This window comes from Clinocottus analis, unplaced genomic scaffold, assembly GCF_023055335.1.
Source record: "Clinocottus analis isolate CAN_PGR_092001 unplaced genomic scaffold, fCliAna1.0.p SCAF_11, whole genome shotgun sequence".
Taxonomy (NCBI): Eukaryota; Metazoa; Chordata; class Actinopteri; order Perciformes; family Cottidae; genus Clinocottus; species Clinocottus analis.
The window spans coordinates 13199054-13211553 of record NW_027175832.1 but is presented as its reverse complement, the minus strand read 5'-3'; the positions used below and the strand labels follow the sequence as shown (position 1 = coordinate 13211553).

General features: G+C 43.4%; 1 protein-coding gene across 1 annotated transcript in view; it reads left to right on the top strand.

The window, feature by feature from the left end:
• The first annotated feature begins 9642 nt into the window (after positions 1-9642).
• The window catches only part of LOC137802684 (beta-alanine-activating enzyme-like), a 7028-nt gene continuing 4170 nt past the window's right edge, over positions 9643-12500 (top strand). Inside the window, exon 1 of the mRNA XM_068600743.1 lies at positions 9643-10590. Within this exon, the coding sequence (XP_068456844.1) occupies positions 10486-10590 (105 nt within the window). The 5' untranslated portion in view covers positions 9643-10485. The remainder of the gene's footprint in view (positions 10591-12500) is intronic.

Sequence of the window (12500 nt, the reverse complement as noted above, 5' to 3'; positions counted from 1 at the left end):
GAGTTGATCATATTTAATTGTTTTATCGTATTGTGCCGTTTCTTGAGTGAACACAGAGCAGAGCCTGTATGAGACCACAGTAAAGGTTTACCTTTCTACCAGCAGGTGGCGCTATTTCATGTATTTACTTGTTATATGCGATCTTCTCTGTAGCTACTTGATGAGAAAACTCAACTGAAAGTTGTTCTCTGAATACTACTGTTGTTGAGTCACACAATGTCATTTTAGGACTTTTTCAGGCGGGAAGTTAGTTGTTTAAGCAGCAAATCTGTGGTCTGTTTGTCAAGAATCAGCCGATTTAACCTTTTCAATACGGAGCTTGTCGCCAGCGACATAAAGTCAAACGCAAACTCGACGCAAAGCTAATTTGACCGTCACTCCCTATTTACTTACGCCATCGACGTAAATCCAACTGATTCTGAACGCTAAGAAGGTCCATTACGGTAATGGTGGAAAAAAACAGCAACAAACATGTCTGTGGGGGTGGAAGTGAGCAGCTGTAGAGAATCAGGGGAGACACTTTGACTGGCATTTCACTTCTTTGGAAATAATATGTTGGCATTGTAAATAATAGTATTATAGTTTATGAGAGTTCTGCCACTTGCTGGCCCACCTAAACCCCTTAATAAAGGCCATTTTCATGTCCCCACAAATATACAGGACAGTTGGAATTGACAGCTGTAGGGATGCAGACCGTCAGGCTGGACTTGGGTTGGGAACCAATGTATTCTGCCCTTGCTTCTGTAGGTTGGCTTAGCAGATAGCTAACAGTAGATCCAGGAAATAAAGAACCAGAAATCCAGGCTGGCATTTAGGGTTTTTACTTGAATCTTTGTTTTTGTAAAACTGTAGAAACAGAACATGACATTAGCTTACAGATGTGTCATAAACGCACAGAAGAATACCAAGCTCAGAATAAACATACAATCAATATGCTGGAAAAGCCAAGTATTCATTAACACCAGACTTCCTGGACTAATTAGAGTTTAAGCTAACTTTAACATTGTCAACATATTAATGCAGAAGGGACATGTCAATATAAAAATGCTAATCGCGATTAGCATCGCGGTTAGCATCACAGTTAGCATCGCGATTAGCATCCACACAACACAACTGAAACGGTAAACAGACAGAGAATATATCGGAAAATATATTTACATGCACATACAGACGTACTTACAGACTTAGGTCTTTAAAGGCTACCAGACAATAAGTGAGACAAATAGCTGCAGCATGTCTTCTCAGCTGAATCGGAACAAACTACGGCAAGAGAGGAGGGCTAAACAAAGATGCAATTACACTCTGCACCACTTGGCGTCTGTGTGAATGTGAGGCAGAACACTCCCCACTTGGTATTTTATAATACCACTACTAAGTCCCCTCACTGAGGAGCAGCACAAGTTCTGAAACGGGTCTTGAATACATCTTAGGGGTGCCTTCTTTAATGATCCGGACATTAACTTTCCGAACCCTACCATCGCGGCTGGGAATGGTTTCAACAATAACTCCCGTCGGCCAATCATTTCTCTTAACTTGAGTGTCTTTGAGGAGTACCACATCTCCAACTTGCAGATTTGGTCTTTCTGACTGCCACTTCTTTCGAGACTGAAGGGTCACCAAGTATTCTTGCTTCCAGCGTCTCCAGAAGGTCTCAGCAAGACATTGAACTTGCCTCCACTGCTTTTTGTAGAGATCTTTGAGATCCATCTTCCCTGACGGGGCCGATAACGCGTCAGTCTTCTGAGTAAGCAGCATTGCGGGCGTGAAAACCGCTGGCATCTCGGGATCAGAAGTCACTGGAACTAGAGGTCTCGAGTTCATGATTGCCATGACTTCAGCCATTAGTGTCGCAAGTACTTCATGTGATAGGCGACAGTTCTCCTTCAACAACATGGCATCTAAAATGCGGCGTGCAACACCGATCATCCTTTCCCACACACCCCCCATGTGAGAAGAGTGTGGTGGATTAAATATCCAGGTGCAGCCTTTATCTCCAAGGTGAGCTTTCAACTCTAGATCTTCTGAGTTAATCTGCAGTTCTTTACAAGCTCCAATGAAGTTTGTTCCCCTATCCGAACGTAATAGTCTCACAGGACCTCTGATAGCAGTAAATCTCCTCAAGGCGTTAATGAAACTGGAAGTTGTCATACTATCAATGACCTCAATGTGCACCGCACGTGTACTCAGACAGGTGAACATGACTGCCCATCGTTTGGCTTCTGCATGGCCACCTCTGGTCCTACGCGCTGAGATGGTCCATGGTCCGAAAACGTCAAGTCCAACATGAGTAAATGGGGGGTCCAAGGTAAGTCTATCTTCAGGTAACTCAGACATTTTTTGTTCTTCGACCTTTCCTCTCATTCTTTTGCAGGTGACACATTTGTGTACTACACTTGACACCAATCCCTTGCTTCCTGTTATCCACAGTCCGGCTGTTCGAATAGCTCCTTCAGTGAAGTGCCGACCTTGATGAACAACTTGTTTGTGGTAGTGTCTTACCAGCAAGGTAGAAACATGATGGCTCCTGGGAAGGATGATCGGGTGCCTTTCTTCCCAGGATATGTCTGCCAATGATGTTCGGCCTCCAACTCTCAGTAAACCACTGTCATCAATAATGGGGTCCAAACGAATGAGTGGACTGCACATTGAGACTTCGCCCCCCTTTGAGATGTTTTTGATTTCTTCTTTGAAGAAGTCTTGTTGTACACTTTTCATAATTATGAGTCTTGCCTGAAGGAGTTCATCCTTTTTCTGACTACATTGAAGTGACGTTCTGGAGAAGGCTCTGGCTTTCTGGACGAGCCTAGCTATTGCACGAGTAAGGGATCTCCAGCTGGAAAATCTTCCAAGTCGTTGGGAGCCGAGAAATCCACTTGTAGCTTTTGTAGCATAGGTTGAGACTTGGGGGCGCACCTCTACATCAGTCTCTGGCTGAAGAAGGTCAAATATCTCTGGATGTGGAACTTCATCTTTTTCAGGTCTGGTCAGAAAAGCTGGACCTGAAAACCAATTGGTGTCTTTCAGAAGATCCGCAGGGACAGACCTAGATCCATGATCTGCAGGGTTATGGTTGGTTCGGATGTAGTGCCACTGGCATGGGTGAGAGGACTTCCTGATTCTTGTTACTCTGTTGGCCACATAGACGTAGAAGTTCCTGGTTGCATTGTGAATGTAGCCCAGTACAATCTTGCTGTCTGTGTTGAATTTGACTGTTTGGATCTCCAAATCAATTTCATCCATTATCAGGTCTGCGATCTCTGTTGCTAAGACAGCTGCACACAGCTCCAAACGAGGAATAGTGTGAGCAGGTCGTGGAGCCAGCTTGGATTTCCCCATGATGAACCCCACATGGCTTTGTCCTTCTGCATCAACTGCCCTGAGGTAAGCTACAGCTGATATAGCCATCGTTGATGCATCTGAGAAAACACAAATTTCTCTGTGTGATGTAGCGAGCAGAGAAACAGGAATGTAGGTCCTCTGAATCTGAAGCTGCTTAAGTTCCATTAGAGAATCTTTCCAGGCATCCCACCGGATTTCTTTCTCTGCTGGGAGTTGTGCGTCCCAATCATACTCTTCTTTCGAGAGGTCTCTGACAATTGCCTTCCCTTGAATCGTGATTGGTGCTACGAACCCCAAGGGATCGTAGAGACTGTTGACCGTTGATAAGACGCCTCTCTTGGTGAACGGCTTTCCATTATTAGACACGCAGAAGGAGAAGCTGTCAGTTTGCAGATCCCATCTGAGGCCTAAACTGCGTTGGTGGGGTAGAGGATCAGATGACAGATCTAGATCCTTAAAACATTTGGCACGATCTTCAGATGGAAAAGCGTCCATAACACTGGTGCTGTTGGATGCTATTTTATGCAGCATGATGCTTGACTCAGCTAGCATCTCCCTTGTTCTTTTCAGAACAGTGATGGCTTCATCCTCAGTGGAAAATGAGGCCAGCCCATCATCCACATAAAAGTTCCTCATGATAAACTGCTTAGCATCTGTATCATGTTCTTTACGTCCTTCTTGCGCTGCACGTCTTAAGCCATAGATGGCCACAGCTGGTGAGGGGCTGTTACCAAACACATGTACTGTCATTCGGTACTCGGCCACTGGTTTTGTGAAGTCGTTACCTTCAAACCACAAGAACCTCAGAAAGTCACGATGGTCTTCACAGACTGTGAAACAATAAAACATCTGTTGAACATCTGCTATGACTGCAATAGGTTCTTTGCGGAAACGGATAAGTACTCCAAGAAGAGTGTTATTCAAATCTGGTCCCTTCAAAAGGATGTCGTTGAGAGAGATGCCTTCGTGCTTGGCACTAGAATCAAACACCACCCGTATTTGATCTGGCTTCTGAGGGTGGTAGACGCCAAATGCTGGTAGGTACCAGCGCTCTTGATTTGCTTTCAATGGTGGAGCTAGTTCTGCCTGGCCTGACTCAAAGATCTTCTGCATGAAGTCAAAGTATTGTTTTTTCACTTCTGGCTTTCTTTCTAGTGTGCGACTCAGAGAAGAGAGACGTTTGGCTGCTTGACCTCTATTATTCGGGAGACGAGGTCTCGGGTAGCGGAATGGTAAAGGAGCCACCCAAGTGTTTGCGTCATTCATGTAGACAGTTTTGTCCATAATCTCGAGGAAAGCTTTATCTTCGATCGACAATGCTGTTTTCTCATCCTCTTTTGTCTTGACAAAAACCTCACTTCCAAGATCGTCATCCTCCAGGAGCTCTGTGTTTTCCAGGGTTTGATTACTCTGACTTCATGTCCTCTTGGTAACTTTCTCTTTGACGTGGATAGCGCTAACACATGGACTAAGGAAAGATGTACGTCCATTAGGTAATACATTGGTCTTGTAGACGTTGATGCTGTTTGGCTTGTGGGCTCCCCTGAGACATACTTCTCCAACAATAACCCAACCAAGGTCCAGTTGTTGAGCATATGGTGCATTGTTGGGTCCATTGTCTTGTTTGCGCACCTTGTGCACCCGTAGTAGGTCTCTGCCAAGGAGAAGGAGAATGTCTGTATCAGGATCAATAGCTGGGATTTTATCCGCAACTGGCTTTAGGTGGGGATAATGATGAGCTATCTCTGGGGAGGGGATCTCCGAACGGTCGTCAGGCATCATGTCACACTCTATGAGTGTGGGGAGAGGGATCTGTACGTTGCCATCCATTGACTCGACTATAAGTTTGCTTGCGCGTCGTCCTGATGTTTCCACAACCCCTGAACATGTTTTAAGGATATATGGTGCAGCACCTGCTTTGATGTCAAAACGGTCAAGGAGCTCAGTCTTTGCCAAGGACCTATTACTCTGTTCATCAAGGACAGCGTAGGCTTTAACAGCTTTCTCTCTTTGACCTGCAGGGTAGACCTTGACTAAGCATATTTTGGAACATGACCGCGCGCCGACAGATTCCCCACAGACTTCTGTGCATTTTGACATGACCTCTGGTGTCTCATCCTCTTGCTGCTCCCCACTTTGATTTTCCTTAATAGCAGAGCTCACTGGTTCCCATAACGTTGGCCCAGGGTGGAGCGCAGATGGATGTCTGTTACTATCGCACTCTTTGCACTGCACAGCTTCGTCACAGTCCTTGGCAAAGTGACTTGTGGAAGCGCAACACTTGAAACAGATATGTTTTTCTTTCAGGTAAGCTTTTCTGTCCTCTATCGTCTTGTTGCGGAACCCCCTGCATTTTCTTAGAGGATGCGGTTTATTATGTAATGGACAGAGTCTGTCTGGATCCTCAAACTGTCTCTCCATGTTGTTTTGCTTGACTTCACCCTCAGAGGAAACCTCAGTCTTCCTGGTGAACACAGATGGTTTGTTGTTTTTCAGAGACGTATCTGTCTTGATGGAACCACCGATGGTAAGTTCAGCAAAGCTGGGGTCATTTCTTGTCTTTGCCTGGTCTTGAATGAACTTTACAAATATGCTGAAGGGAGGATATTGAACCTGGTAGTCATTTTTGTATTTAGAGCCAACTGATATCCATTTCTCTATAAGGTTATAAGGGAGCTTTTGTGCAATGGGATTGACTCCACGAGGTGTGTTAAGGTAAGAGAGTCCAGGTAAGAACCCATCTTTTCGAGCTGCGTCCAGTTCTAACAACAGGTCCCCTAGTTCCCTCAACTTCTCATTATCTTTGTTTGAGATCTTAGGAAACTCATCTAACTTTGTTAAGAGAGCATTTTCGATCATTTCAGCTGAACCGTAGCATTCTTCCAATCTCTGCCAAACCATTTCAAGCCCTGAGCTAGCATTATTCATATGGACTGCACGAATGCGTTTGGCCTGCTCTGCAGACTGAGGCCCAAGCCATTTGGTTAATAAATCTAGCTCTTCTCTGGGGGTAAGGTTCAGGTCACTGATGGAGTTGGCAAAAGAGGCTTTTCATGTCCAATAATTCTCTGGTCTGTCATCGAATTTTACAAGTCCAGAGCTAACTATTTCTTTGCGAATTAAATATCTGGCTAAGTCAGCTGTGTCTGATTGAACATGCAGCGTTGCTCTAGGGGGCATGGCATGGTTTGTACCTGACAGCGTACTGTGATTCCGAGGGCTCACGTGGCGTCGCTGAAGGTTGGTTGTGCTCATGCTCTGGTGTTGTGCTGATAGTTCTTGGAATGAGCGGTCGTGAATTTCACCCAAACTGTTAATTTGGAGACCAGGATTGTCTGCATCATCGTTGACCATGTTGGGCTGGCGCTTTGATGGAGAGAGAGGTTCTCGTTTTGTGAGTTGGTGCTGTTGCTGACCATGGTCCCAAGAATGTTGTTGCACATATTCTTTGGTGCGTTGAGCTGGTGGATACAGAGTTAATTTTGTCACATTTAGTCTTGGTGTTTCTCCACCTTCTTCCTCATAAGCTGCTTCAAGGATCTCAGCTTCTGTGATAGCTGCTACAGCAGCGCCCTGACTTTTCAGTGCATGTAGGTTCGCCTGTAGTTCAGTTTTCCTCCTTTGCTGTTCTGCTTCGATTTCTGCTCTTCTCTTTGAGTCTTCTGCTTCTACCCGTGCTTGCTCAATTAACATGTCTGCTTCTCTCTGAGCATACGAAGCTTTGACCCGAGCAGCTTCCGCTTTAGCTCTTGCCTTGGTGACAGCAGAGCTGTGTGTTGACGCACGGCTAGATTGGTTTGAGCGTTTGGAACAGGAAGAGTACTTAGACTGTACATCTGATGTTTTCTTGCAGAGGGTTTTCTTCTTTGTGTTCCTCCATAATAGCTGATGAGCTGTATTTCTGGTCTGCAGTGTGTTTAATCCACTTTTCATTTGGTAGCCGTTGAGTAATAAGTCTTTTTACTATTCTGCCCTTGCTTCTGTAGGTTGGCTTAGCAGATAGCTAACAGTAGATCCAGGAAATAAAGAACCAGAAATCCAGGCTGGCATTTAGGGTTTTTACTTGAATCTTTGTTTTTGTAAAACTGTAGAAACAGAACAAGACATTAGCTTACAGATGTGTCATAAACGCACAGAAGAATACCAAGCTCAGAATAAACATACAATCAATATGCTGGAAAAGCCAAGTATTCATTAACACCAGACTTCCTGGACTAATTAGAGTTTAAGCTAACTTTAACGTTGTCAACATATTAATGCAGAAGGGACATGTCAATATAAAAATGCTAATTGCGATTAGCATCGCGGTTAGCATCACAGTTAGCATCGCGATTAGCATCCACACAACACAACTGAAACGGTAAACAGACAGAGAATATATCGGAAAATATATTTACATGCACATACAGACGTACTTACAGACTTAGGTCTTTAAAGGCTACCAGACAATAAGTGAGACAAATAGCTGCAGCATGTCTTCTCAGCTGAATCGGAACAAACTACGGCAAGAGAGGAGGGCTAAACAAAGATGCAATTACACTCTGCACCACTTGGCGTCTGGAATGCAACACAAGGAAATGTGAGGCAGAACACAATGCAACATTCCTCTTTTGCATTTTGGACCAACCAGCATGGCACTGTCTCATAAAAATGAATTTCCCATCCAATAACACTGGACAGAAGAATCAGAAGAATTGAGATACAGCAACACAAGTCAAATACAGGAATGTAATCGTAAAGCCACCACTAATTCTGAAGGTTTCTGAGCTTTTTGGGGAGTGCTGTATTTAACTTGTGTTTGACATACAGAATTAGAAAAATATCAAAGATTGTCTTTCTTTGCTGATCTAGAAGTGTGCAGATGTCATTGGTTCAGATAAAAATGTGAGGACCTGCTCTGAGGTTGTGACCTGCTGTTCTCAGCTAAACAAAGTCATGACCTGTGGCTCTGCGGTCATGACCTGCTGCTCTGAGCTAAACAAGGTCATATGACCGGCTGATGTAAATGTTTTAGTAACCGACATGTAACCTGGGGAACCCAACGGCCTTGTTGCTCAGTTTCACAGGAACAGCAAACTACCTTAATTAATATATTATTATTTATATAATCAGAATCAGCTTTAGGTGTGTACACATTCAATGAATATGACTTATCTAAATGTACATGCAGAAATATAGACATACGGCTGTAAACAGGCAACAACGTCTAAGAATCATTTGACTACTATAAACTATGTGAGACATCTTAGAAGTGTGAGAGTAGCTGTGCTCTCCATGTTTCAGTTTGATAACATAAGTCATACAGTCAACTCTTCAAACAGTGTTCACACACAACACAGAGCTGAATCCTTCTGGAGACAAAAGTGCTAGGTTAAGATGATGTGATTTAGTCAGAGGTGCTGAGACACTGACAGCAGAGTCAAAACAGATCAAGTTATATGTTGGTGATGACAGTAACAGTAACAACATGATGGTCTGCATCCCTACAGCTCCAGAGGTCACTCTGAGGGGTCACAAGACAGGTAACATGGTAGAAGTACAGAGAGACAATTCATCTCGTTTGTGTTCTTGTAAGATTTTGTCAAACTTGTTGTATCTCAATGGCATTTGGACCAAAGCCTTTGACCAACACTATATATCTTCTCACCTTGGCCCTTTGACCTCTTCTGTACCATTCAATGCAGGATTTTTATTTGTAATAAATTAATCAACCAGGTAGGTAAATTATATGCGTGTTTAATAAGAATAAACGTAGTTGACTTTCCATAATATTTCTCTTTTGAACAATTGAAAATGAACATGAGCGAAGCTTTTGAGATTACCGGAATGAAATTTAACCTATTTTACATCTTCTCAAACAGTTTTGTTTCCCCAAAACATTGAGTGTCCATGTTATATAGGCTTTCATATGTGTTCATGTCCAAACGTTTTGAGATTTGTTTATCTCCATGAAGCAGTTTTCATCCAGCTGAAGACAGGACCCATTATTGTACTCCTCACACATCCAGAAAGGCACTGTTTCCTCCCAGAATAACTTTCTTTCTGTCCATTTCAACTGTCTTTCTGTGTTTTTGTGGGGACATGAAAGTGGCCTTTATTAAGGGGTGTAAGTGGGCCAGCAAGTGGCAGAACTCTCATAAACTATAACACTATTATTTACAATGCCATCATATTATTTCCAAAGAAGTGAAACGCCAGTCAAAGTGTCTCCCCTGATTCTCTACAGCTGCTCACTTCAACCCCCACAGACATGTTTGTTGCTGTTTTTTTCCCACCATTACCGTAATGGACCTTCTTAGCGTTCAGAATCAGTTGGATTTACGTCGATGGCGTAAGTAAATAGGGAGTGACGGTCAAATTAGCTTTGCGTCGAGTTTGCGTTTGACTTTATGTCGCTGGCGACAAGCTCCGTATTGAAAAGGTTAAATCGGCTGATTCTTGACAAACAGACCACAGATTTGCTGCTTAAACAACTAACTTCCCGCCTGAAAAAGTCCTAAAATGACATTGTGTGACTCAACAACAGTAGTATTCAGAGAACAACTTTCAGTTGAGTTTTCTCATCAAGTAGCTACAGAGAAGATCGCATATAACAAGTAAATACATGAAATAGCGCCACCTGCTGGTAGAAAGGTAAACCTTTACTGTGGTCTCATACAGGCTCTGCTCTGTGTTCACTCAAGAAACGGCACAATACGATAAAACAATTAAATATGATCAACTCTAAACACACAAGTTACTTGATTAAACTATATTACGAACTGTGTTGCATTAAAAAAATGCAGCGATTAATTGAACAGTTGATTCTTGCTGTGTACGTATATACATGCATATTAAACTGCCTGTAGTCTCTACTGTTGCTAACTTAACCAGGTGTATTTATTCATATTTATTACTTTATGTTCTTCTAACGTTACTCTGCGATGTGTTTGCATCATATAAGACTGTAAATGAGAATTAAAAGACCATAAATAATAATACATATTACTGGCTTTTATTTTGACATGAAAATAATCGTCTCTCTTTTCTCGTTTTTGGTTTCAGACGCCAAAAACGAGAAAACGGAAGTAGTTTTCCGTTTTTCCGTTTTGGGTTTGAAACGGAAAACGAAGAAACGGCCGTTTTTCCGTATTTCCGTATTCTCGAATGAACGATAAAACAAACGAACAAAACGTACACGGACCGGAAACGAAGAGCTTTCCTCTCTCTGCTCCGTGGATAGAAAGGATTTCAGCTGGAGGACTTGTTCAGGTAAGAAGGACACGCACAGGAAGGACGTTTATCATTTTATAATGCTAATTTATTAGTCCGAATACTAATATTAATGTATTCTCAATAACCGTAATAATATTCAAATGAGAATGTAATAGTAATAATTAAAAAAACCACATTCAAATGTATATATATATATATATATATACATATATATATATATATATATATATATATAAACATACATACATACATACATACATATATACATACATACATACATACATACATACATACATACACAGTTTCCTCTGCTTTGGACGCCATCTTGTTTTTTTGTGATTATTGTTTCCATGGGGATGGAATGCCCCGCCCACTTTGGCTTCAAAGGCACAACTCTTTCCTAAACTCATTTGTACAACTGCTCCAAGCAATTCCTGACTCTTCGCTCATGCTTGCATGCAGTACGACAGGATCTACGTCTGAGAACACAAAAAGCAGATTTATTTTACTTTTCAAGACCAGCAAAGTGTTTCACTGCGAAGTCATTATTAATAGACCACGATCATCTTCATAAAGACGCCCCACAATCGTCTTTAAGAGGCGCGCCACAAGTATCTTTACGACACATTTATATTGATATTTCCCCATCTTTGCTTCAAATGTATCAAGGGGATACCCAGAGACACGAGGCTCAGCCTCAAGATGGTCCAAAAAAAGAGGCACAGGTTGAAGTAAAAGAAATTTCTGCTCAAAATGAGATGAAGGATCTCAGGGCGCCGATCCCGGAGAAGGAAAAAGCAATCCTGGATCTTACCGAGAAGCTCAATCTTGAGATCAAGCTGCGGTCCGAGAGCGAGTCCAACGCAAAGGTTCTTTATTCAGAGAGGGAACATCTAAAGAACAAGGTTGAGGGCCTCGCCATCAACCTGGAAACTCAGACCAAGCTGGTCCGCGACAGCGGCGAGGCCTGGCACCTCCGATTCTCCGCTCTGGAGGAGAGCAACGAGAAAGAAAAGGCGTCTGGATGGAATCTCAGGGCGACGATCCAGGAGAAGGAAGAAGCAATCCTGGATCTTACCGAGAAGCTAAATCTTGAGATCAAGCTGCGGTCCAAGAGCGAGTCCAACGCAAAGGTTCTTTATTCAGAGAGGGAATATCTACAGAACAAGGTTGAGGGCCTCGCTATCAACCTGGAAGCTCAGACCAAGCTGGGCTGCGACAGCGGCGAGGCCTGGCACCTCCGATTTTCCGCTCTGGAGGAGAGCAACAATAAAGAAAAGGAGTCTGGATTGAATCTGAGGGCGACGATCCAGGAGAAGGAAGAAGCAATCCTGGATCTTACCAAGAAGCTCAATCTTGAGATCAAGCTGCGGTCCGATAGCGAGTCCAACGCAAACATTCTTTATTCAGAGAGGGAATATCTAAAGAACAAGGTTGAGGGCCTCGCCATAAACCTGGAAGCTCAGACCAAGCTGGGCTGCGACAGCGGCGAGGCCTGGCAGTCCCGATTTTCCGCTCTGGAGGAGGAGAGCTACAATAAAGAAAAGGCGTCTGAATCGCATTTCAGGGCGACGATCCAGGAGAAGGAAGAAGCAATCCTGGATCTTACCGAGAAGCTAAATCTTGAGATCAAGCTGCGGTCCGAGAGCGAGTCCAACGCAAAGGCTCTTTATTCAGAGAGGGAATATCTACAGGACGAGGTCAAGAGCCTCACCAACAACCTGGAAGTTCAGACCAATCTGGCCCGCTACTACGACAACGCCTGGCAGTCCCGATTTTCCGCTCTGGAGGAGGAGAGCCACAATAAAGAAAAGGCATCTGAATTGAGCTTAAAGGCTCTTCTTACAGAGTGTCAAGATATGGAAAATAAGATCCAGAGCCTCTCCGAGGACTTAAAGGCTCAGACCAAGCTGGTCAGCGACAACGACAAGGCCTGGAAGGATAAA